Source organism: Dipodomys spectabilis, unplaced genomic scaffold (genome assembly GCF_019054845.1).
Source record: "Dipodomys spectabilis isolate Male_0828 unplaced genomic scaffold, ASM1905484v1 ptg000024l, whole genome shotgun sequence".
NCBI lineage: Eukaryota > Metazoa > Chordata > Mammalia > Rodentia > Heteromyidae > Dipodomys > Dipodomys spectabilis.
Genome location: NW_024870701.1, coordinates 25784003 through 25811190, shown reverse-complemented (window position 1 = coordinate 25811190; position 27188 = coordinate 25784003). Strand labels below are relative to the sequence as shown.

Below are 27188 nucleotides of genomic sequence, written 5' to 3'. Positions count from 1 at the left end.
CCAGGTAATCTCTCCACTGAACCTGCCTTTAGAAACTGTCCCAGATTGGCTCCAGGTTCACTGAGCTTAGAGGACTTGCCCATGAGCCTGTGGCTCCCTATCATCCTGTTGTGTGTAGCTCTAACTTTTTTTTTTTTTGGGGGGGGGGGTGGTAGGTTGTGGAGCTTGAACACAGGGCCTGGGTGCTGTCCCTGAGCTTTTTTTGTGCTCAAAGCTAGAGGTCTAACACTTGAGCCACAACACCACTTCCAGCTTTTCAGTGGTTAATTGGGGATAAGAATTTCATGGGGACTTTTCTGCCCAGGTTGGCTTCGAATCGTGATCCTTAGATCTCAGCCTCCTGAGCAGCTAAGATTACAGACCTAAGCCACCAACGCCCAGCTGTAGCTTTAAATTGCACGGATCTACAAATCTGGAAACTCGTGTGAATGCAGATATGTCTATGACTCTGGCAAGATAGAATCCTACCCGCTACAGTCCAACTAGGGGATCATTTAAAAGAATATCTGCCCTTGCTCTACAGGAGCAGGGGCCTCACAAAGTTCACACATTAATTACTGAGTTAGAATATTTTTCAAAATTACAAGGAATGGCCCCAGGAGATAAGGGTTGGAAGAGAGGTGGTAGAGGAGGAGGAGTTGGGAGGCTTTGGGGTGGAGGGGTAAGCAGGTGGGCGTCTAGGTGAGGAGATACTGCTGCTGTCCCCAGGGGACAGGCAAGAGTCACCTTCTAGAAGCACTGAGGCCAGAGCAGAGATTTATAGCTCACTCTGCACTGGGTCAAGTCTAGTAATGGGATACTGGAATTTATTGTTGATTCTGAGCAGAAAAGTTTGACAAGTCTCCTTCTCCCCTCCCACCTGGAGTCCTTCAGTGGAGAGTTCCTGTTAGAAAAAGGTGATGTGAATGAAAATGGTTTAACAGGAAGGGGAGAAAGGGAAGGTCTTTCTCTTTTTGGAGTTGAGGGCTCCATGGAGGGACCTGGAAAACGGGGGTGGGGGGGGTGGGGAGGGTGGGGGTGGGAAGTCAACAAAGCTGCATTACTTAATCTTGCTATGAGAAAGGCAAATCATAGGTGTTTATCAGGAGAAAGTACTCCTACCTCCATACCCTTCCTAGGGTGTACTGATTCTCTAGTGAGTCCAGGCATGCTCAGTTCTCTCTATTTTAGAGAAAACACCCAAGCCTGAATCCACACCACCCTCCAAAAGAAAAACGGCATGTCCTCCCCGCCGCCCCCCCTCCGCCCCCAAGCCGCCCGCACTGACTGAGAGCGGTTTGGCAATCTCAGAGCTCCAAGATTGTTTAAAAATGGTTCTGGCTGGGAGACTGATTTCCCTTTTGAAACTGGGGTCTGGTGGAAGCTGGTATTTTTATAACTCCAGGCTCTCTATCGGATCCTGTGTTCCCATGGTTGCTAAGGGGACCGCTGGCTTCATATTTCACGTTTCAGCGTGCAGAGCTTGGCTAGGGGAGGGGGTGGCGTGGGGGTGGAGAGGGGGGTGGGCTGGGTGGGACACTCCAGTCAAGGATCTAGGCAGGGCTGCAGCAGGGTGCCTGTGTGGATTTGGGGGACTCTGACGGGGGAGGGAGAGTCTGAAGGGTCAGCATAACCCCACTGAATGATTTGGCTATGTGCCAACTAGCCTGGGGAAGAGGCTGAACCAGAGGGGGTTATGAATTTCAGTGGAGTTACAAGAATGGTGGCCTAAACCCTGGGATTCAGAGCAGCTGTGGGACCTGCGGGGATTCTGATGCTAAGCCAGGGCCTAGGCCAGTTCCGAAGGCTCCCCGCTCACACTAACACTCCAGGCAGATTCGGAGCCTAAGATCAGGCTGGAAGAAACTGTTCATGGAGAAAGGATCTCCTGATTTTTTTCAGGCCACATTTTCAACCATTCACATCCTGCTCAGTTCTTTTGTTTGACTGTTGCAGTAAGGACAAATTGAAAGCCAAGCAGGAGCTGGGGAGCTGTTCTCTGCCCCCTTCCCTCCTCCCAGCCCTCCTTATTGGAGCCCTGGGACTCTCCTGCCACCTCTTGCCCCCCCCCCCCCCCCACTGGTCCTGCGGCTCCAGAAGAGGTGACTGCATATTTCTAGCAGGACATTGTCTAGGAGGCTTTTCCACCCCACTGAGAAGGAACATGGTTGAAGGAATAAACTCACCCATACGCCTTCCAGGGTACTGCTGTCTTGTGGGAGCCAGAGCTGGCCCTTGTCACCCATTAGTTCCCCCCTTCCTTTTTCAGTACTACAGAGTTTTGGACTCAGGGCCTCAAGCTTGATAGACAGGAGCTCTACCACTTGAGCCCATATCCAGGAACACACACACACACACACACACACACACACACACACACACACACAGAGCTTTTAGTTAGTTTTTTTAAGGTAGGCTCTTGCTTTTGGTTTAGGGTCAGCCTCAGACTATGGTCCTCCTACCTATGCCTCCCACCTAGCTGGTCACTTCCAGCTTGTTTGCTGAGATGGGCTCTTACTATTTGCCCAGATTATAGGCATGTAACACAATACCCTGCTCCATCAGACTCTTCTCAGGCAAGCTGTGCTCACATCTGTCCCAAATCTGGGCCCAAATCTCTCCTTTTCCCCGAATGCCGGAGAGCTCACCTTCCCTGAATTCCCAGCCTCTCTCCATCTTTGTCTGCATCTCTGTCCACTCCCTAGCCCCGCCTCCCTCATGCATCCAGCTCTCAATCCACCAGGAGAGTTCGTGGCTATGTAATTTCTGTAGTTGCGGTTACCATGTGGAGGTGGAAGGGGTGTGCTCACAACTTCTCATTGCTTCTTTCCAGCACTGCTAGAAACATTACAGTAGAGCAAGAAGGAAGCACAGTCTCCCAGCTCATCATTCCTTCAGGATTGAGCACAGACTCCTGAGCAAAATGCACTCAGGCATTCTGAATGGCAGGTGAGTCCCAGACTGCCCCAGGTATCAATGAAAGATTGAAAGGATTTAAAAAGAACCAGGAGAGGGGTCACAAGATGTTAATACAACCATCTGGTAGAGGACAGGTGCAGAGAACAGATGTTGCTAGCCCTGCACGGACAGTAGTTGTCTAGCGTTCTACAAAAGCTACAAATTATTGGGTGTAGTAGTATATGCCTGTAATCTCAGCACTCAAGCCTGTAATCTCAGGCCCAGGCAGGAAGATTGAGAGTATGAGTCCAGGCTGGGCTATATAATGAGACCCTGTCTGCCTATCTGTCTCTGTATATCTCTGTCTGTCTGTCTGTCTCTCTCACACACAAATGCAGCAGGAATGCAAATCTGCTGGTGGAAATCTCATTGGAGCCATGTGGTTGGCAGGGACCATGTGTGACTGTGGGGGCTTAGATGTGTAGCTAGGAAAATGAACCTCTCCTCGTGGTGCCTTCTGTGATGAAATATTTCTGAGCCATGTCCAGGACATGACTGGCGTGACAGCAACACACAACAGGAGAGCTCACTGTGGGGCCACCATGTGACACTCACTTTAAATGAGCATCTCATTTATTAGAAGCCCTGAAACAAACCCATAGCGTATTATCCCCGTGGGCACAGAAAACACCTGAGGTTCCAAAAGATGATAGAATTAGGCCAGAAGTCCCATTGCCAGCAATGGCACAGCTGGGATTCAAACTCAGGTCTCAGCTCTCAAGTTCAGCCCCGCCTACAATGTATTTTTGGCTTGTTAAAAGACATCCACTAAATACATCTAAGATATGGCTGCTCTATACACTGGAATCATTCAGAAAGTTTACATTTCCCACCAAGTCCACCTCCAGGAAGTCTGGCCTATTGGTGGGGGGAGGGCTGGGAGGGGGAGCTGAGAATTTGTAATTTTGTCAAAGCTTCCTGAGGTGCAGGGTGTAGGATCATTTCCCATGGATTCAGCCAGCAAGTCTCCACTCCTGCCCTGGGCACAGCCTTCCCTCTGTTTCTTCCAATCAACCTAGACCCGGCCCCTGATCCCAGCCTGGCCCCTGATCCCAGCCTGATCCGGGGCCTTGGGGAAGGCAGGAGTGGTCCCCTGGCAAGGTGCCCCTGAGGAATGCTCTGTGGACTCTGAGCCCTGCCAGCACCGCCCCAGCCAAGGTTCGCCACCCCACCCACTTCAGCTCAGCCCTTTCCCAGGTCAGATTTCCCCCGGAGCCAAAACAATGTGAGCAATTGAATGCACGCTCACGCAAAAAGTTAAAAAAGTGCCTCTTTCATTGTTGCGCAGAGCAATTTCATTTCCTGAGGAGCCTGACTTGCTAGCCTGTGTGTTCTCCTCCCCAGCCATGCCTGCCTGCCTGCCTGTCTCCTCCAGCAGCCCAGCCGGCTGCAGCTCTGTGTCTGCCTGCTGGGCAGGGTAGGGGGGAGATATCCCTTGCAAGCAGACACTCCTCAGAGGCACCTTCCACAGGAAGGGCAGGGTGGGCCCTAGAGGGGAGGAGAGGGAGAGATTGCAGGGGGTCAAAAGGTGAGTGCAGAGGCATGAGAGATTCCTGGCAGAAGCAAACTTTCCGCCCTCCTCCTTCGCTCCACTCCTCACCTCTGGCCATGACTGTAAAACTGAGGAATGGAATTGTGGGTAGAGATGGGCTGGGGAGAATGGCTAGAGAGAGGGCAGGTAGGATTTTCCAGGAGGGGAGGGAGAAAGGATGGATGGGAGGAAGTGGAGAGAAACAGGGAGCTAAGCCAGAGGAATTTCCTACGTAGCTCTTCAAGGAAGAGGCTCAGAGAGAGGCATTCTCCGAGGAGCTAGAGCCTCACAAAAACACCACTGGGCCATGGGGGAGGGGTCATGGTAGGGGCGTTGGAGGGTTGAGGGGAAGGGCTGGGAAGTGGCCGGGGGCTCAAAGCCTGGTAGAGTTAGGAAAGGAAGGGGCTAGAGCAGCCAGACATACATAACTGGCTGTCTGCAATGGGAGATGTGACAGTGTCACCAACAGAGCATAGTGGGGCTGGCTCAGTTATGTCACTCTCCTGAGGGGTGCAAAGGGCACAGTTAGTTTGGCTGAGGACTTGGGCAGGGTGCAGGCGTCCTGAGAATGCTCCTCAGTGGAGCTCAGGGATGCTATTGCATTTGTCTGTGTCTTCTTTAGTTTCTCTCATTTGTGTTTTGTAGTTTTCAGTGCACAGATCTTCTTTTACTTCCTTAGCTAGGTGTTTTCCAAGTGTTTTATTCTCTTTGGTGATATTTTTTTTTTTTTGTCGGTCGTGGGGCTTGAACTCTGGGCCTGGGCACTGTCCCTCAGCTCTTCAGCTCAAGGCGAGCGCTCTACCACTTGAGCTACAGTGCCACTTCCGGTTTTCTGGTGGTTTATTGGAGATAGGAGTCTCACGGTCTTTCCTGCCCGGGCTGGCTTTGAACCGCGATCCTCAGATCTCAGCCTCCTGAGTAGCTAGGATTACAGGCGTGAGCCACCAGCGCCCTCTTTGGTGATATTTAAGTGGTAGTGTATTCCTAGTTTTCTTTTTGCCTACCTAGTTTGTTATTAGTATATAATAATGCAAATGATCCTTGCATTTGATTTTTGTATTCTGCAACTTAATTGAATTTATTAACTGTAAGTTTTAGGGGGATGGAGGTGTGGTTCAAGTGGTTGGGCACTTGCTTAGTAAGTGTGAAGTCTGAGTTCATCTAAAAACTTGTAATAGCTTTGTTGTTTTTTTTTTTAGGCCCGGTCATGGGGCTTGAACTCTGGGCCTGGGCATTGTCCCTCAGCTCTTCAGCTCAACGCTAGCGCTCTACCACTTGAGCCCAGTGCCACTTCCGGCTTTCTTTTTTTTTTTTTTTTTTTGCTTATGTGGTGCTGAGGAATTGAACCCAGGGCCTCAGGTATGCAAGGCAAATGCTCTACCACTGAGCCATCTTCCCAGCCCCTTGTAATAGCTTTGTGAAGGAATTCTTTAGAATTTTTTCTTTTTGAGACAAAGTCTCCATATATAGCAATCTTTTTTTTTTTCTTTTTATCCATCCCTTCCTCTTTCTCTGCCCTGGCTGGCTTCAAATCATACTCCTTCAATCTCAGCCTCTTGAGTAGCTAGGATTACAGATGGGAGCCACTAGCACCCAACTTGAAATACTAAAACATTCTAAAATTCATCCAGAGTCACAAAAGGTCCTGGATAAAAAAAGTAAACCTACCAATCTATTGTAATCCAAACAATCATAACAGCATAAAAACAAAACATATCTATATTTCATGGAACAAAATAGGACCTGCACATTTATCGTCAATTGATCTTCAACATGGTGTTAAGAACACATTGTGGGGAAGAAAATCTTGCCAATAAACAATATTATAAAAACTGGATATTCACATGCAGAAGAATGAATTTAGACCCTTTTCCTCATTCAGTATAGACTAGAAACCACAAAACTACTAGCACATAGAAGGAGAAAGCTTCTTGACTTTAGTCTAGGCAATGATTTGGGATATGACTCCGAAAGTACAGGCAACAAAGCAAAAATAAACACAAAGGTTTATGTCAAACCAAAAGACTCCTGTACAATGAAGGAAACAACCCGTGTACAGAGAAAGTTGACCTACAGAATAGGAGAAGGTATTTGCAAACCATAATCAGCTAAAGATGTTAATATCCAAAATATCTAAGGAACTCCTACAACCCAGTGGTAGCAAACCTAAAAATTCAATTAAAAGGCAGTCTGAGGGTTTGAATAAACATTGCTCCAAAGAAGATATGCAAATGATCAGCAGGTGTATGAAAAGATGCCCAGCGTCACTAATCCTTCAAGATGTACCAATCCAAACCACAATGAGATTGCACTTCATCTCTGTTAGGATGGCTTTAAACAAGGAAACAAAACACAGCAATTGCTGGTGAGGATGTGGAAAAATTCAACCCTCCCATATGATACAGGCAACTATATACCACATTTACATTTATTCTGTTAAGAGTTGTTCTCCCATTAAATACCATTATGGTAATACATTTTAAAAAATGCAAAATAACTGTCAAAGAGTGAGGGAAGAGGAGACATTGTCCAAAAAGGAATGTACTCATTACCTGACTTATGTAACTGTAATGCCCCTGTATGTCACCTTTATAATAACAATAAACAATGCAAAATAATACAAAAAAAGAGCTTGCCAAGAAACTCCAAAGCGTAAACAGGAGACAGCTTTAACTGATCGATACAACTCTTCAATCACATTGAAAACCAGGCCTAAGAGCAATGGAGACAGGTGACCATGGACTGAAACCTCTGAAATTGAGAGTCAAGTCAAAAGAAATCTTTCCTCTTTTAAGCTGTTTCTTTCAGGTATTTCTCAAAAAGGATGAAGAGTCTGCCTAGGACAGTTGAGTACACAGGGAGGGTGCTATGGATTTTTAATCAGCCACAAAAACTCATGCTTTCCCAGCCTGGGATAGGCAGCACCAGTGCTCTAGAAACTTCCAGGAGCTGACTCATGATGCTTTGGACCTGTGTATATGTGTGTTTGATAAGGCAGAGAAAGCAGCAGCTAAGAATTCCAGGGTTGAAGGAAATGGGAAAGGTCTCATGATCCCTAAAGGGCATCTCTTTATGTCATCTTTTCTGAACACGTCATTTTAGGAAAGCCAAGTGAGCTCTGGAAAAGGCCCACAAGGCAAGTTCAAGAACTCCAGGCCCATGCTGGCATGGAGCAACTGTGTGTCCTGTCAGGACACTCAACTCACGTTTCCTTTAACTTGAGACATTTTCAATGTACACTGTGTAAAACAATGAACTATGTAACTTGAGGGTAGGGATGGGAGGGAGGGGGAGAATGGGGGAAAGTGAAGGAAGTGTTGATATTGACCAAGAAGCATTATATTCATAACCTGCTTTATGGAATTGTAACCCCTTTGTACGACTACTTAATTAAAAAAAAAAAAAGAAAAGATAAGACCTGTTCTCTGTTCTGGATTCCTCAGCTCCACCAGCTTGGAGGACACCAGCGTTCTGAGAGCCAACATCTTACAATGGTCCTCCAGGCATTTCCTTTCGTGCATGTAGTCAGTTGTTATTCATGTCCTGCTACCCTCCTTAAACTCTTGCAGAGAAAGTACCACAAGCCCTTATGCAGATGAGGAAAGCTCAGCCCAGCAAGACTTTTCCCCAAGATGGCACAGCTAAAAGATAACAGAGCCAGCATGTAAAGACCCCTTGTCCTCCAACCCCTGAATGCTGCTCATGTGTGGGGATGAGGGTCTCTTCTTTTACAAAGTAATGATTTATTACCCTTCAAAATTATCATGAGCATGATGTGGTTCTGTTTTTCAAACTGTCCCCCAAAGCTTAATTCATCAAGCAATGTACATAGGAAGGGTTGATTGTTTCTTGTCTGGGCAGGTCTCTGGATCTCACACTGTCTCAGGTGGTAGAAAAACATCCCCACGGCCAGGGCCAGTACTAAGCAATGGCTCTACATCCTTCTCAGGGAGCAGATGATGACCACCTTAGAAACTGTCCAGATCACACAGAGTAAAAAAGCTGGGGTAACTTAGGTCATTGCCCTAGAATAGGGCTGTTCTCTGCCTTGAGCTGATTTGTTGGGGGCACAGGGAAATGCAGGCAAGGATGGATGGATCCCAGAAGCTCCTGGACAACTCTCTGCCTCAGGGATATCTGCTTTCCATTCATCCCAAAGGGATGTAAAAGGCCAAACTGCCAGTTCTTTTGGCACTGACCAAAGAACCTAGACCCTTGAGAGGAAAATCAAGTCAGGAGTGGGCTGCATCTGAACAAGTCTGAACTCAAGGGCATTTGTGAAGAAACAGAGTTCACCTACTTGGAGTCTCTGGGACTGTGGGTTTACAAGGCACCCCTGGGGGCTGCATGCTTGGCTTTAGGGTATAATAAACATACTTTTGTCCTATACATGGATGTTCCCCAAATACAAACACATCACTTTCTTTGCTTAAATCACCTGCCATCATCTATTCAAGAGCACGGTCAGTCATCTCTTCACCCCACTCCTCTCCTTAAACCAGTAGTTCTCTTTCCCTTCCACCCTCTTGAAAAGAGTCACTCACACTCACCACCTCTTCCCATTGAGCCCCAGGCCCTTTTTCTAATTGTTGCCAGACCCTGGCCATTTCCCTGTCCTTTGGTCCTCTAAAAGCTGTCCCTCTATACATCCTGCTGGTGGCAGAGGGGCCAGGGTAGGGGCAGACATTCTAGATACAGGGTGCGCTGACACCAGCTGTTGCTGTGCTGGTCTTCACAAGCTCTCATGGAGTCTTCTTAATACCTTCCTCTGCTGGTGTTCCAACTCTCTCCTCTAGGCCCTCCATTGCTGCCCCTCTGCCACTCAGTCCTCTCCCTGGGTGATGCCATCATCCCTAGTTTCTAGCACCAGGGACACATCCACTCTTCCAGGTGACTTCTCAGGGACCTCCAGATTCTTCTGCCCATCAGTCTTGGGAAAGCATGCAGAAGGTGGTCAACAGGTGGCCCAAATATAATTATCTTGAGTCCAGACTCCTGGCTCTTATCCTGGCCTGCTTCTGTTCCCCATTCACCACCCCAGAAAATGTTACCTCCAAGCTGGTAAACAGGATCTCTGTCTCTTCTCCTCTAACTTCCATGAGTGTGTCCCATTGATTCTAACTCAAAAATACAACCAGACTTCAACACTGTGCCTGCTCCTCATGCATGTGGCTGTATTTCCAGCCACCAGCTTTGCTCTAGATGGTATCAAAGATCCCAACTGGCCTCCAGCTTTCATTTTTACCCCCTTTCAGTTCAGCAAGAGAGACCTTATAAAGTGTCTTTACTATTTAGGAGGACAAGCAGCCCTAGTGCTTCTTGGTATTTATACTCTCACTAGACTTTTTTTTTTTAACTCAAGGCTGGCACTCTACCACTTGAGCCATACTCTACTTCTGACCTTTTGCTGGTTAATTGGAGATAAGAATCTCTTGGATTTGTTTGCCCAGGCTGGCTCCAAATTGCAATTCTCTGATGGCAAGCTTCCTGAGTAGGTATGAGCCACCAGAGCCTGGCTCTTCGTTATTTTTATTTATCTCCTTTTCAGATGAAATTTAGAACAAATACGTCCTTTTTAAAAACAAAGATACCAAGGGCTGGGGATATGACTTAAGTAGTAGAACATTTGTTTAGCATGCATAAGGTCTGGGGTCCAATTCCCAGCACTACACAAAACCAACCTACCAACCCTTAAAAATAAACAAGATCATTCAATGACAAACTAATCCAACCCACAGATCTATTCATTGAAGTAATACTCTAGATCAGAAATTACTGAAGCCTGAACTAAAAAAAGTTTACTCTTTAAGTAAACTCAATAACTAGAAACTGGTTTTGGAAGCAAAACCCTGAAAGATCTCTTTACCAAAGGTCCCATCCCGTATGGTAGTAACTTTTATGGAGTTTGCAAGTGTATCTTCCATTTCCACGGGGCAGGTGAGCATGGCCGTGGCTGGGGCGGAGCCTGGTCTCTTACCTCCCTGAGGCACGTGTAGATGGGGCACACCAGCACGCGGAAGGGCTCGCCTGTGCTGCTGCGCATGGTGCCAAACACCTCGCACAGGAAGGTGATGAAGCCCAGCCAGCGCTCCACGTCCTGTTGCTGCAGCTCCTCGCGCACGGTGAAGTCTTTCTGTGGAGGCACAAGGGGCTGTGTTAGTCTTGCAGGGGCTGGGGATGGGGGCAGGACACCACCTGTTGTTCAAGGGCTGGCCCTTGAGCCCTTGAGCCTTGTCTTGGTGATTCCAATTCTGAGGAGAGGTCTGGAATGGGAGGGAAGGACACCTTTCCCAGACTCTTCATCTTCCCACCCAACTCCTTTGGCCAACCACCAAGTCACTGTCCTCTCCATCGGGAAGGGAGCCCGTCTCACACAGGGTCAGTAGTCGGCCACTGAGCCCCACTGCAGTTCCAGCATTGGCTAAAAATACTAGTCCTTGCTTGGGAGGGTCTGAAGCATCATTCATTCATTCACTAATTCATCTATCTGTTCACATACTCATCCATCCATCCATTCATCCATTCAGTCACTCATTCACCCATCTGGTCCCTCCCTCCCTCCCTCCCTCTCTCCCTTCCTTCCTTCCTTCCTTCCTTCCTTCCTTCCTTCCTTCCTTCTTTTCTCCTCTCTGTATGCCAGTACTATACTAGAGGTTAGAATAAGGCATTTTCACTCCTAACTGTAATACAAGAGCTGGTGTTAAAAGCCATCAGAAGGTTCCAGTAAATGGTTGAGGGATACCCCATGGTAGAAGTCATTACTTTCATGTGGAAATCAGAACTCTGAAGGAGGCCAGGATTCTGACATGGGGAAAATGTCACGAGTAAACTTAAAGAACAGGAAGTAGAAGGGTGGTTGCTAGAGGCTGGGGAGAGGAGGACATGGTGAGTCATTTGATGGGAAGAGAGAGTTTTGCAAGATGAAAAAATTTTGGAGATTTGTTCAATGATATGAATATAGTTAACACTACTGACTATATATTTAAAATGGTGTGTTAAAAGTTTGCATTAGTTTTATTGATAAAAAATAATACTTGCCTAGAATACTCAAGGCCCTGAGTTAATTCCAGTTACATGCATACAGACAGAAACATACATACCCTTCCTTCCTTCTTTCCTTCCTTCCTTCCTTCCTTTCATTCTTTTGTTCGTTCTTTCTTTCTCCTTTTTTGTCAGCCATGGGACTTGAACCCAGGGCATGGGTGCTGTCCCTGAGCTATTTTCCTCAAGGCTAATGCTCAACCACGTAGAGCCACAACTCCACTTCTGGTTTTTGAATGGTTAATTGGACATAAGAGTCTCATGGGGACTTTTCTGCCTGGGCTAGGTTTGAACTGTGGTTTTCATATCTCACCCTTCTGAGTAGCTTGGATTACAGGCATGAGCCACTGGTGCCCGGCTTACACACTGGTGCCTGGCTTTACTGGACATTCTCCTGCAGGATACATAAAATAAATGGATGCGTAACAATAACTGGGCAACTAAAAAAATAAAAACATCAGTAAAAGCAAAGTATGTTGAAAGATGAGCATCATTAAATAAAAATATAAGGCTGTTTGCTTAGATAAAATATTGTCCATGATAAATGTCAATATCATAGGTCCAAAATGCATCAAAAGCTATTGAAAAACCAAATGTGCGGGTCCTGCTATTGGGTGGTGTCCCAGTGTTCAGGAGGCAGAGGAAGGAGAATGCCCAGTTTGGAGCCAGCATGGCTCCACGTCTCAAAAAGAAAGAAAAAAAGAAAAGAGGCATAAGAAAAAACAGAAAGCAACAAACATCGTATTATTATTGTTATTATTATTTTGGAAGTCCAAGGTTTTGGACGTAGGGCCTTGTGCTTGCTAGACAGGTACTCTACCATTTGAGCCACACTTCAGCCCGTTTTGCTTTCATTGTTTTTTCCACTTGGGTTTTGCTTTTTGCACAGGTTGGCCTGAACCTTTACCCCCACCCTCCCAGTACACTTCCCATGTAACTGGGATCACACTGTGTATACCACCACACCCGACTCTTATTAGTTAAGATAGAGTCTTGTGAACTTTTTGTCTAGATTGGCCTCAAACCTTACCCTCCCAATCTCAGCCTCCTGAGTAGCTAGGATTATAGGTATAAGGCATCTTACATAGCCATTCATTGTTGATTAGGAAGTTAATTACTTAGATGATTTAAGTAATAAAATTAACGAATCTAAATTGGAACAAGTTTCATAATAAGCTGTGGTAATACTATAATATTCAAACATAAAAACTGTACAAGTTACATACTGGGACCAAGAACTAACAACAATCAAAAATAAAATCAGCCCTGTGCCAGAGGCTCATACTTGGTTGAGATCTGAGGATCACAGTTTGAAGATAACTAGCCAAGACAAATCCATGAGAATCTTATTTCAATTAACCACCTCAAAGCCAGAAGTGGAGTTGTAGCTCAAGTGATAGAGCACTGGCCTTGAGCAAAAAACTCAAGGACAGCACCCAGACCCTGAGTTCAAGCCCCAGGGAGGGGTTGTGTGGGTTTGTGGGTTTTGTGGGGAGGGAAACAATTACTTGGGTACTTAAGAGGTACTCTTGTAAATAAAGATGGACTAAAGAGATCAAATGTACACTAGAAGGCAGGCACTATCTAAAATCCTAGCTACTCAAGAAGCTAATACCTGGAAAACTGAGGATTGAAGGCAGAAAAGCTCTCAAGTCTCCATCTCCAAGGGCTGGAAATTTAGCTTAGTGGTAGAGTGCTTGTCTAGTATGCTCAAGTCTCCAGGATCCCCAGCACTACAATTAAATATACAAACAAACAAACGAACAAAAAAACCCCCAACAACTCCGTTTCCAATTAACTAGTAAAATGCTGGGCTGGAGGTGTGGCTCAAGTAGTAGTGTACCAAGCATGCTTAAGAAAAACAAGTAAGAGTAGGAAGCCCTGACTTCAAGTCCTGGCGCACACACAGATTACTTAGGAAATAACTACAAAAACTTGTGGAAGCCAGGTGTCGGTGACTTACACCTATAATCCTAGCTACTCAGGAGGCTGGGGTCTGAGGATCGAGGTTCAAAGCCAGCCCAAGCAGGAAAGTCTGTGAGACTCTTATCTTCAATAAATCACCAGAAAATTGGAAGTGGCGCTATGGCTCAAGTGGTAGAGTGCTAGCCTTGAGCTGAAGAGCTGAAGGACAGAGCCCAGGCCCAGAGTTCAAGCCCCATAACAAAAAACAAAACAAAACAAAAAATACTTGTGAGAAAAAAGCTGTAATATGGTCAAAGCTGTAATGAATGTGAGGTCAAATTATAGCCTTCTATTTTGACTATTAAAGGAAGAAAATATATCATGTAAACTTATGTTGTCCAATAGTTGTCCACTAGTGGATATTAGCTCTATGTGACAATTAAACATTCATTGTTCTGTCTGAACTGACATGTGTTATGTGCCAGATAGAGGATGGTTTTGAAGAGTAAAATATGAAAATCAATGCAAGAGTAACAGTTGAAAATCAATGCGTAGCCTATGAAACCAAGAAAACTGAGGGGAATGGTTAGGTTGGGAGGAATGGAGAAGGATGATCACAGGGGTGACATGGATCAAGATGCATTACACTCATAAACTTTGTTGGATAATAACTCCTTGATTTGTTGAATAGTAACTACTTTGTACAACTAAAGGTAATAAAAATATAATAAAAAGGTAACATCCATGTTAACATTATAGATGCACTTAGTTAAGTAAAATATATGTGTGGATAATATTATATATCTATTAGACAGTGGTAATCTAAATATTCAATGTGAAAAATCAGATAACCAACAACTTCGACAATATGGGCAAGCCAATGCAAATATAGCTATAATGGATTAAAAAACAGAAAAAGGAAGCTATTACCCAATCAAAAAAGAAGAAACAAAATGAGGTGTGAAAATACAAGAGATAAAAGGCATGATGATAATGAGTATGTTAAAGGTTTTGGAAAAAGACAATGAAATGAGTTATTTTTCAGAAAACAAATATCCATTAAATGATTCTTATGTCCCCTTCTTCCTACCTGCTGGCCTCCACCATTTCTAAGAAAATAGAAATAAAAAGCTAAAATAGATTAAAAAAAATAAAAAGATGGGGGAAAATTCTAAAATAAAGCACTATGCTCTGAAAGAATTACCTTTATAAGAATGTCTAGGACTGGGAATGTGGCTTAGTGGTAGAGTGCTTGTCTAGTATGCTTGAAGCCCTGGGTTGATTCCTCAGTAATACAGACACAGAAAAAGCCGGAAGTAGCCGGGTGCCGGTGGCTCATGCCTGTAATCCTAGCTACTCAGGAGGCTGAGATCTGAGGATCACGGTTCAAAGCCAGCCCGGGCAGGAAACTCCGTGAGACTCTTATCTCCAATAAACCACTAGAAAACTGGAAGTGGTGCTGTGGCTCAAGTGGTAGAGTGCTTGCCTTGAGCAAAAGAGGCTCAGGAATAGAGCCCAGGCCCTGAGTTAAAAAAATCTAAACTTGTGATTACTTACTTCAAAATTTTAAAACATTAGCTTCAATCTAATTTCTCTTCTTAGGAAACTAACCAAAAAGCTTAGCAAAAGATAAGCTTTCCAATCAGTTCCTCAGGACCCAAATCTCATAATGATAGCAAATTACAAACAAGGAAGTATATGGAGCAATCTCTCTAATGTGAAGAGATAAGAGAGTCCTCCGTGGAATGCTAGTAGATAGACCCATTATAACCAAATATATCTTTATCCCAACTATAGTCAATTACATCTTTATCCCAACTATACTCAAGTGATCTTTATCCCAGAAAGGCAGGGAAAATTATCTGGAATCTACAAATGGCAATACGTGACATCAACAAGCCTGAGTAAACTATAGCATCAGTGTCTCAGATCCTTGGAAGAGGAGATAAAATTGTTAGATTGTAGCTATAAAAAGATCCCTTCCCGGGGCTGGGAAGGTGCCTGAGGCCCTGGATTCGATTCCCCAGCACCACATAAGCAAAAAAGAAAAAAGCCGGAAGTGGCACTGTGGCTCAAGTGGTAGAGTGCTAGCCTTGATCTGAAGAGCTGAGGGACAGTGCCCAGGCCCAGAGTTCAGGTTCCATGACCGGACCACCCCCCCAAAAAAAAATCCCTTCCCCCAACTTCTAATAAAGATGAGAATTAACCAGAGTTTAGTAACTCATTAATAAGAAATATTTAGACAGGGTTAGGAAGGTGGCTCAGTGGTAGAGTGCTTGCCTTGCATGCATGAGGCCCTGGGTTCGATTCCTCAGCACCACATAAGCAAAAAGAAAAAAGCCGGAAGTGGCGCTGTGGCTCAAGTGGTAGAGCGCTAGCCTTGAGCTGAAGAGCTGAGGGACAGCGTCCAGGCCCAGAGGTCAGGCCCCATGACCGGACCCCCCCCCCCGAAAAAAATGAATTATGCAAGTTTTCTAGCAAGAAAATTTCAAAATTAAGCTTCAAGATAGAAGAGAATGTCTTATATATGTGAAGACACACTTAATACTCCTAATGGCAAGGGAGCATGGTAAAGATGGCAATTCTTTCTGAAATGGCTCGGGACCCGTTTGTATGCCATATCCTATCATGTACTTTTTGTGAGGAAAAAGGAGTGGGGACTTAAAAAAAAAAAAAGGATCCTAACGAAATAAGGAAAAATAGCTAAAATTCATATAAAAATTGAAAAAGAGCTGGGCGCTGGTGGCTCACGCCTGTAATCCTAGCTACTAGGAGGCTGAGATCTGAGGATTGCAGTTCAAAGCCAGACTGGGCAGGAAAGTCCGTGAGACTCTAATCTCCAATAAACCACTAGAAAATCAAAAGTGGCGCTGTGGCTCAAGCGGTAAAGCGCTTGCCTTGAGCTGAAGAGCTGAGGGACAGTGCCCAAGTCCAGAGTTCAAGCCCCATGACCAACCAAAAAAAAAAAACTGGAAAAGAGATGTATTATTTTTAACCTACTTATTTTATTATTTGTCAGTTATGGGGCTTGAACTCAGGGCCTGGGCACTTGGCCCTGAGCGTTTGCACTCAAGGCTAGCATTCTATCACTTTGAGCCACAGTCCACTTCTGGTTTTCTGGTGGTTAACTGGAGGTAAGAGTCTCACAGACTTTCCTGTCCAGGCTGGCTTGAAACTGTGATCCTTAGATCTCAGCCTCCAGAGCAGCTAGGAACACAAGCATGAGCCACCAGCATTGGCCAATTTTAACCTATTTTAAGGCATGAATAATTAAGAGACTAGGGAGCTAAGCATGGTGGTGCATGTGTGTAATTCCAGCACGTGGGAAGTGAAGGCAGGAAGACTGCATGTTCCGGACCAACCTGAGCTATATAGTGAGACCTGTCTCAATGAAACAGGTTTTGAGAAGGATGGAGCATGGTCATCTAGATTAGGCAGCCCAGAAACTAATTTGGCACCTATGAGGGTGACACATGGGCCCAGAGGGCTCTAATTCATGGCCACAGGAAGCATTATTCACTCAAGCAACGTGGCTGGAACAGTTGTCTAATATTGGCAGAAAAATAATTTACAGACTCTCTTTGATACTATACTCTAAAATGAATTCCACAAAGATGTGTGTGTGTGTGTGTGTGTGTGTGTGTGTGTGTATGACAAATCATAAAACCTAGAAGAAAATTAAATTGAGTCTAAAAGACTTCTGGAAAAGGGCTTTCTACATTAAAGTAACAGAGAAATGCTCCAAAATATTGTAAGCATACAAGGCAATTGATATGCTGGGAAAAATATCCATAATAAATGTGGCTGTGGGTAACAGTCTAAGTATACACTGTTCATATTTGTAATAAAATTATTAAATCACTCATGGACAAAGGAAGGACAATTATATGTCAAAATATAAACTGCTAGCAAGTATCAGAAAACAAATTAAATACCAGTAGCAATTCAGTGAATGAAAACACCTTCTTTCACATATGCTATATTAGCAAAACTTGAAAAAACAGAAATGGTCAATGCTAGTGAGGATGTAGAAAGAGACACAGGCACTCTTATAAATGCGCAGTGAACACTGATACTGCCTTTCTATAAACAAACAACAACAAGCCCCCCCAAACCAAAAGAAAACACTTAAACTACGCCTTAAAGGTGATATTGCTGGGCTTTCGTGGCTCATGCCTATAATCCTAGCTCGTCAGGAGGAAGAGATCTGGGGGAGCATGATTGGAAGCCAGTCTGGGCTAGACAGCCCAGAGATTCCATCTCTAATTAACCAGCAAAAATTCAGGGATAAGGCTGGGAATGAGGCTTAGTGGTAGAGTGCTTGCCTAGCATGCATGAAGCCCTGAATTTGATTCCTCAGTACCACATAAACAGAAAAAGCCAGAAGTAGCGCTGTGGCTCAAGTGGTAGAGCACTAGCTTTGAGCAAAAGAGGCTCAGAGACAGAGCCCAGACCCTGAGTTCAAGCCCCAGGACTGGCAAAAAAAAAAATTCAGGGCTGTCATGGCTCAAGAGGTAGAGTACAACTTAAACAAGCTCAAGGCCCTGAGTTCAAACCCTGGTACCAGCAAGAAAAGTATTCTTATTATTTGATCTGGCAATTATACCTTTTCCTAGTTATCATAAGGCAATAATTAAAGGTAATAGGAAAAGAAAATTTAACATCTCTAAAAGAAAAAATGAACAACCTAGGTATCTAACCACAGGAGAATGAGTAAGTAAATAATATATACATTCCTTTATGTTTGAGGAGAGTTTATAATAGCATGGAAATGTTTGTATAATTGATCAAGAAAGAAAACCAGGCTGGGTGCTGGTGGTGGCTCATGCCTGTAATCCTAGCTATTCATGGGGGTGAGATCTTAGGATCAGGGTTCAAAGCCATCTGGAACAGGAAAGTCAGTGAGATTTTTATCTCCAGTTAACCACTAGAAAACCAGAACTGTTGCCCAGGCCTAAATTCAAGTCCCATGACTTACCCCCCCCCCCCCCCAATTAGATGCTGAATGAAAAAAAGGAAAACCCAAATGCAGTACTATATAGTCTCACCCATGAATAAAATGTTCAAAGAAACATGAAATATCCAAAATGTTTAACAGTAGTGTTTCTCAGTAGTGAAATCATGAATGGCCTTTATTCTTTACTTTTTTTTTGTGTGTACGTGTGTGTTAATACTGGGGCTTGAACTCAGGGCCAGGGTGGCTCTCCATTAGTTTTATTGCTCAAGGCTGGTGCGCTACTACTTGAGCCAGAGTTCTACTTCTGAGCTTTTGCTGGTTAATTTTTGTTAAGGCTGTTAATCTTGATCCTCAGATCTCAGCTTCCTGAGTAGCTAGGATCACAGGCGTGAGCCACTAGTGCCAGGCTCTCTTTTTTTTTTTCCTGTTTTGAATTTTCTGAATTTCCTTTTTGTGTGTGTGTGGTCAGAAAAACAATACTTGATGATTGTGACCCTTTCTTTCCTCTTCTTTTTCTTTTCTTTTCTTTTTACAAAGTAGACAGAGGTCTTGGGGTAATTTGGCAATGAGCACAGGTTTGCCCAGAAGGGCTAGAAGGCCGGGTGTGCGCATGCCTGTCCTGGAAGCCCCCAAACCTAGTTTCTGTGTCCTCCTGACACACGTTAGGGTAGCCAGCTTTCCCTAGGAACAAGGAGTCTCTTTCTGCCATTCCTTAGGTCTCTCCCTGGACGCCCAACCTCAGCTTCTTGTATCCAAAAGCAGCAAGGGGCCTCAGATCGGTGGCAGCCATTTCAAAGTCTGTTATTTGGCTCTCAGTTCTCCTGACTGGCAGGCTCCCTCCTAGTAACCCCTACTGCCTCTCCCCAAACTTTAAGGCTACCATTTAAGCCCCGTTTCCTGCCTAAAACTATTTATTGACGTACTGCTATTTCCTGCACCGGCCACATCAATAAGCCTTGAAAGCCGCTCAGTGTCTCAGGTTTCTCAAGGCATTCTGGGAAATTCTTCCCGCTCTGGATAACCACATGAACTCTGGCATGGTGGAGTCGTGTGGCCAAGCCAAAAACAGCTGTGTACATGCAAGGGGGGGGGGGAGACACTGCCCCCCCCAGCAGGGCAGCCATGGGAGGGAAGGGGGGGTGCTGCTGAGAGGAGGGAGGGGCTAGGGCACAAGGACCACAGTGTGTTTTTAACACTTCCTGAGGGCCACTGGCAGCCCCCCACCTCCAACGTCATTCTCTTCTCCCTCTTTTACAACAAGTGACCAAGGGAAATTTGCCCATCCAAACCCAACCTCCCCAGTGATTCTGGTTTGCTCCTGTCCAGAAAGGGGGCTCCAGGGAGCGGGCTGGGAGGAGGAGAAAGTCTGCTTTTAGTCATCGCCTTCAGGAAGTTTCTTTTTCCTTTAGAAGTTGGGATGCCATGTGGGAGAGGCAGGCAATGGGGAATCTAGGAGCTAAATCTTCTTTTCCCCAGCAACTGACTATGGTGTTAAAAAAAGGGGGGGGGGGGCTGGGAAGGTGGCTCATTGGTAGAGTGCTTGCCTCGCATGCATGAAGCCCTGGTTCGATTCCTCAGCACCACATAAGAAGAAAAAGCAGGAAGTGGTGCTATGGCTCAAGTGGTAGAGCACTAGCCTTGAGCTGAAGAGCTCAGGCCCAGAGTTCAAGCCCCATGCTAGCACTCTACCATTGAGCCACAGCAACACTTCTGGTTTTCTGGTGATTTATTGGAGATAAGAGCCTCGTGGACTTTCCTGCTCTGGCTTTGAACCTTGATCCTCAGATCTCAGCCTGCTGAGTAGCTAGGATTACAGGCATCAGTCACTGATGCCAGGTTGAATTCTTTATATTTTGAATCAAAGATTCAAAAATAGCCGGGCGCTGGTGGCTCATGCCTGTAATCCTAGCTACTCAGGAGGCTGAGATCTGAGGGTCGCGGTTCAAAGCCAGCCCAGGCAGGAGAGACCATGAGACTCCAATAAACCACCAGAAAGCCGGAAGTGGCGCTGTAGCTCAAGTGGTAGAGCGCTGGCCTTGAGCTGAAGAGCTGAGGGACAGCGCCCAGGCCCAGAGTTCAAGCCCCATGACCGACCAAAAAAAAAAAAAACAAAGATTCAAAAAAAATTTTTTTTTTTTTTGGTCCGGTCGTGGGGCCTGAACGCTGGGCCTGGATGCTGTCCCTCAGCTCTTCAGCTCAAGGCTAGCACTCTACCACCTGAGCCACAGCACCACTTCCGGTTTTTTCTTTTTTGCTTATGTGGTGCTGAGGAATCGAACCCAGGGCCTAGAGCATACAAAGCAAGCGCTCTACCACTGAGCTACCTTCCCAGCCCTCAAAAAAATTTTTTTTGTTGTTTATTTGTTTACTTGGCTCAAACTTTTATTTCCTTCAAGGTTTTGTTCTATTGTCCCCTCCTCCTCCAGGAGGTCCCACTCCCTGAATACTTCAGTTCAATGGCGGCCTGCCCTTTGGCTCTGCATTAGTTCTCTCCTAGCTCTTACCAACTACATTGGGTCTATCTTTGTAGATATCTGGCCCTTTGCCAGGAGGAGTTTCACAAGGCAGGCATCTTGTCTGATCCATGCTGTGTCCCTAGACTGGGACCTGGCTCAGCAGATGTGAATGTGAGAAGACCAGATGGGTCAATAGTCCATTATAAGTGACCAGACTTCCCTAAGCAAAGTTCCCATTCTTTTAAAATCTAAGACTTGCCATCGCTTCTCGGCCTTTTGGCTAAGATCAAGTGTAGTAAAATCTAAGACTTGCCAATAGAGTTAGTATGTTTTCTGGGTTCACTTTTCCCCTTCCTTTCCTTGCTCTGTCCTGTCCCGCACTTCCCTACTTTCTCCTTTTGCCATGTCTTTCAGAACTCTTCTTCTGCCTGTTCAAGCCCTGGCCCCCACACCAGGGTCCATTCATAGCATGTTTCTTTGTGGGTCATATTTTTGCATAGAGTGAAGTCTCTTGGTTTCTTTGGGATCTTTCTTCCCTTGTCAAAGTTGCTTCAAGCCATGACATTCTATAGAGCCATCTTCAGTGGTATGGAGGGATCATCTAGCTCTGTCAAAATGTCCCTTTCTGAGCTGTTTGCTATAGCAGGCTTTATCTCTTACCTGTCCCCATATGCCTCACCTCCTCTGTCCCTATCACTCCGTCTCTATGCCTCTTTGACTCTCTGTTCTAATTTCCTAGTTCAGGACCTGCTGCCTGGTCCCAGGGGCTTGGGAACTGACTCTCTGCAGATCCTGAAAGGCTTCAGCCCACCCAGGTCATTACCACTGGGGGCCCAGGGCAGAAGCCTACCCCTCACAGTTTCTGAATCAGTCTTTTTGGCTCCATTGCATCAAGGTGAGGAAGGGAGAGGATTCTCAGGCCAAGGGCTGCTCCAGAGCCTGGAATCCAGGGCTGCTAGCATATATCAGGTGACTCCTGGCTCCAATACTCCATCTGTTGACATTTCCTGGGTCTCTTGGGCCCCATGAAACACCCCAGAATCTTTAAAGAAATGAATTTGCCTCAATTTGGTTTCTTTGACTTTGGACTAAAAAGAATCCATGGGTAGTAACAGGCTTTTCCTAAGACATGACACAGTGAGTTCCTGACCCCACAGGAGGAGATCAGGACTGCCTAGGGCCTAGACAGAGCCCCAGGAGGGCAGACTGGGATTGGACATTTTCTGAAGTGCTAGTGAGGAGACTAGGAGAAAGAGCAGGCCTTAGGCTCTGTCTCTCCACACCCACTCACAACAGCCTGGGGAAATGACTGCTCGGGGCTTGGCGTCTGTCTGACTGGGTCAGATTGACCTCCATAGCTTTAATGAATCACCCGTGCACTGTGTCCAGCACATAGTAGGTGTTTAATACACTTCCTGTGGTAGTTGTCTCTGGTAGTTGTCTCCTGAGCCACCCAGTCCTGCCTTAGACCTGGAGGTCTCCTCCTCCTCCTCCAGCCTCACCTGCTGAGCTGCAGACTGCCAGCCTTGGTTCAGTTCTGTTGGGTTGAGGCCTAGATTTGGGGCCTCTTATTGCCTCTTGACTCAAGAGTCTGATCTGCAGGTCATGGTATACAACTTACTTGTCTGGCAGAGGGTGTGTCCCAGAGAACTGTCTGAGCATGGGGTCGCAGCTCTACCCCAAGGTACTTTTTGTCTTGAATTCTGATGTCTACTGTGCCGGAGCTGCTCTCACTGTAGGCCTAGACATTTCCCAAGGATCCTGACCTTCCTGGCCCATGCCAGACATCTACCACTTGATGTCAATTCTTGGTCACTCCAGTGCTTCACTCTGCTCTGTCCCCAGACACAGGATTCTTAGCTGACAATGACAGAAAGCCTTCCAAACCAGCCCCAGCATACAGGACTGAACTGGCTTCTAAGAGAAGCGAATCACCTTGGATACAGCCACAGGGCTGTGACAACGGGCTCAGACAATGATGGTACGATCAGTGTTCCCCTCTCTCTTCGGCTCTGCTTGTCTGCTTTGACTTACTTGTGGACCATTTTCTCTCCTGCCACGGTCACTTTCCCTTTGATATGGCAATGATGACTATTAGAAGCTTCCAGTGTGTCTCATAATGGCAGCCAAAATGAAGACAGCACCCTTCTCTCCTAATGTCCCGCCCTCAAATCTCAGGACAGGATTGTGACTGGCTACGCATATCACTTGATCATACCTTTGACCAATCGTGTGGATGCTCAGGTAGGGTTCTCTGATTGGCTAGGCCCAAGTCATATAGCCTTTCTGTACTGGGGTAGGAGGGCCCTGCAAACCCCTGGAATTAAATCAGAAACAATGCTGTCTGCTGCAAACACAGACTACACCTAGAACTTCAGGTGGCTGTCACATGTGACCAAAATGCTATCCAGAATCCTACCAAATTCCTTAGGTGTTAGTATGACTGTTGCCTTTTCTGTTTCACTCAAATGAATGGAGAGTGACATTACTAAGATGATCTTGAATTTGTTCCAATCTACAGACATGAAAACTATGCTCCAAATGCTGGTTCTTGAACTATTATTAAAAAGACTACTGCAAGATGGATTACTGCAAGTGGCTCATACCTATAATCCTCACTACTCAGGAGGCTGAGATCCAAGGATCACAGTTCAAAGCTAGAATGGCAGAAAAGTCCATGAGACTCATCTCTAATTAACAAGCAAAAAGTCAGAAGTGGAGGTGTGATTCAAATGGTAGGTAAAGCCAGCCTTGAAAGGAAAAACCAAGCCTGACTAAAAGTCTGTGAGTTCAAACCCTAGTACTAGCATGTGCACGGTTGGTGTTTTATGACACCAGGGCACACAATGCTTTATCAGCTGTTTCCAGTTGAATCTATATAATTCTGGAGACATTTCCAAGCTTCCTGGGCTGTGAACACCCAGACTATTTCTGTTGGTGAAATCAGGTCAGGTAGGCTGGGCCTTGCTAATCGTAGGAAGTGCTGGGGTGCAGCGGGAGAAGCTGAGAAGTCGGGCTGATGGAGTGGGAATTCTGTCTCACACTTACGCAGGCGTGAAGCCTCACTCTCAGGCAAGGAGAGCCAGCACCTGCTGTGGCTGTGGCCTTGAGAAGCTCTCAGCTGGGCTGAAAGTTTTCCCTTCAGCTGAGCAGGAAGAGAAGCCTGGGCTGTCTAGTGAACGAGGAAGGTAGGAAGTCCCTATGGCAAATGTCACCAGATAACCTTAGGGAAGACCTTGATACAAGTTGTTGGCCCAGAGTTCGGGAGCTGAAGTCACAGACGTAAGTGCAGTGGGTGGGACTTACAGCTTAGCTTCCCAGTCTCACCTGTTGCCTGGTGTCTGTGTGATGGTCCTGCCATGCATTCACATAGTATCCTTCTCATACTTTACCAGTTCTGCCACATGACACCTCACTGGAAGACCTTGGCCTGACCAGTCTGAAGTAGGCAGGGCTGGAAGCTGGTGTCTGGGCCTACTGTAGCTCTTTCTAACCCTTGAGGTGCCTGTTTGAAATGGTTCTCACATAGATATGAAAGCCCCTTCTACCCTGCTCTTCCCTGAAGATTCCCCAGAAGAGAGGCCTGGGCTGCGGCTGTCTCTAGACTCAGGATGCCTGCCCGCCTGCTTGCCAGAACTAGTAGGTCTAGGCCATCATGTAGTATGGACATGGTATGTGGAAGTAGGATTGAGGTTTAATTTGTTCTCTGCCTGAGGAGCAAGCCAATTGCAAAATGAACTCAACATGGCTGGCGGATCACTGTCTATGCCTCTGTATCCCCATCTGTAGGATTAGAGAGACCATTTAGCTTGCATCCAGGGACAATGAAATGAGGGATTGATGTGAAAACTGTACTCAATAGAAAGGTTTCCTTGTTTCATTCTGCAATGTGAGAAATCAAAGCATACAGCAGACAAATATCCTGTCTAGGGTTTTCTGTGTGAGGAATTATAAGCTGGGGACTGAAACAGATTTGCCATCCAGCCTTTTGGAGCATCCTGTCCTTTAGATTTTCATTCAAGGCTGGCACTCAACCATTTGAGCCACAACTCCATTTTTTGGGTGATTAATTAGAGAGAAAAGTGTCATGGACTTTCTTTCCAGGGTTGTCTTTGAACTGTGATCCTCAGATCTCAGCCTCTCAAGTAGCTAGGATTTCAGGTATGAACCACCAACCACCTGGCCTGGACCAGGTGTTACTGAGAGGCCCAGATCCCCAACTCCAGGCAGAAATGCTGTCTGGGATCTCACATTCTGAGCCAGGGCCCTTGGCCATGCTCTGGAAGTCATTGGAAACTGAAGGGCTCTAGACATTGTGTTTTCAATGAGTAGTCCAATTACTGCTCAGATTGTCCGGAAGGCTGGTGTTAAAAATAGATGACTATGTAGGCATTATTAAACTATTTATAGAATTTGAGAAAACCCCTTGAAATGCTCACAAAAAGATTTGGCCTATACTAGGGATTCCTGAATGACTCAGCCTAAAGCCCAAAGCCACCCATGACTTTGAACTTTGCCACAGATGAAGTCTTCAAAAGTCATGCTAACATTTATGGGGTACTATTCCTGGAGGAAGCTGCAGTGGGGTGTGTGTGCAGCTTTTACCAAGCCATAGCCCAAAATGTTTCCCGAATGACAGTCAAGCAAACAGACAAGAGTGAGGCACATGAACACAAATCCAGGGAAATCTGGGATGGAAGAGGATACAAGCCCAGCTGGCTTGGGAATAGCTAATATTTGCATCTGTGAACTGGAGATGCTGACTGTGCCCTGCCTCTGGAGGCCATATGGGGATAGAAACATGGAAGCCATTGTCGACGTTCATGCCTGTCATTTCTGCAGAGACACAGATGGATCTGTTAGCTAGTCAGCAACATCTGAGCAGTTATCTCTATTGCTACCGTCCCTCTTCTGTTTGGCCCTGTCCAATTGGACACAGTGACACCTGTTCTGTAAAGCCTGGCAGTAGCAACTGAAAGTTTTCAGACCCCTGGATAACTGTGAGCTCTAGTCTGAAAACAAGATGTGCTCCCCAAGGAGTCTCTGGCCACCTGTGGAGTGAGGGAGAGGCCACTGGTAGGCAAACTCAGAGCCCGTGGATCCATGGCTGAGAACACACAAGATCTAGGGTAGGAGGCTGAGAAGGTGGCTCAGTGGTAGAGTGCTTGCCTTGCATGCATGAGGCCCTGGGTTCGAATCCGCAGCACCACATAAACAGAAAAAAAAGCTGGAAGTGGTGCTGTGGCTCAAGTAGTAGAGCACTAGCCTTGAGCTGAAATGCTGAGGGACGGTGCCCAGGCCCAGAGTTCAGGCCCACGACTGGACCTTCACCCCCAACCCCCCCAAAAAAGAAAAAGATCTAGGGTAGAAAAAATAATTCTGCTGTTAAAAATGTTTGACTTGCTCATGTAACTGTAACCCTCTGTATAGTATCTTTACAATAAAAAAATTAAAAAAAAATTGAAAACCAATGAGGTGTCTAGATACAAACCATGGGGAAAGTTAGCCAGGCCTGGAGGAGGTTCATTGGTCCAACTCCCATGAGTCTCACAAGTACAGACACGCCTAGTGTCATATGCTCCATCTAGGAAGGGGTCACAGCCAAACACAAGGAGAAGGAAAATTGCCTTGACAGAGTCAGTCCTGTTCTGTTTCCCAGGCCTTCCAACTCAGGGTACAAGGCCACGGGTATTTGGAAGCTATCTTGCTAGGTGAGATCAGATAGCCAGGCTAACCTCTAGCTCCCTGGTGAGTGAGAGGCAGCTCCTCAGACAAGGGGGAGAAGAGCCAATGGTTATTGACACAGGTGAGTAAGGTGCAGGGAAGAGACTGGGCCTGCCAGAGAGGGGCCAGCAGTATGCAGACCTCCACTGGGGGCTGACATTCTGGCTAGCACTAGTTTTATATGCACGCTGTGTTTTGTTAGCCCGTCTGAAAGCCTCTTGGGTGTCTTATTTCTCTTTGCTTTAAGGCTCACAGATCTTCAGAGTAGAGGTGGGTAACAGCCATTCAGGGATCCTGGTTGAATTGACTCCTGTGGAGACCTTCCAGTTATTTCTGATCATGAGTATGTTAGCTATGAAATACTGGTACAGTTGGGCCAGAAAAATCCAGGTGCCCCTTCCTCACTTCACTAGGCTTTACTAACCAGAGCTGAGGACACCCCTCATTGGGTCAATAAGATGCTGGCTAGAAGCTCATCCTTGGCCTTCCCTCACAGCCTCTGTCTTCTCTAAGCAGGTCTCCATTGAGGATTGAACACAGAGTGTCATGCTTGCTAGGCAGGTACTCTACTGCTGAGCCACACCTCCATCCCTTTTTAGTCCTTATTTTGTGATACAGTGTTGCTTCCTGCCTAGGC

At 46.0% G+C, this 27188-nt stretch overlaps 1 protein-coding gene and 1 pseudogene across 4 annotated transcripts in view; one reads left to right on the top strand and one right to left on the bottom strand.

The window, feature by feature from the left end:
- Positions 1-27188, bottom strand: part of Ctif (cap binding complex dependent translation initiation factor) — a 230929-nt gene that overhangs the window by 24641 nt on the left and 179100 nt on the right. For all 4 annotated transcript variants that reach the window (XM_042675223.1, XM_042675225.1, XM_042675226.1 and 1 more), the window contains exon 10: positions 10446-10601. In XM_042675223.1, coding sequence (XP_042531157.1) covers positions 10446-10601 — 156 coding nt within the window. The remainder of the gene's footprint in view (positions 1-10445; positions 10602-27188) is intronic.
- On the top strand, positions 21088-21175 carry LOC122104465 (annotated as a pseudogene).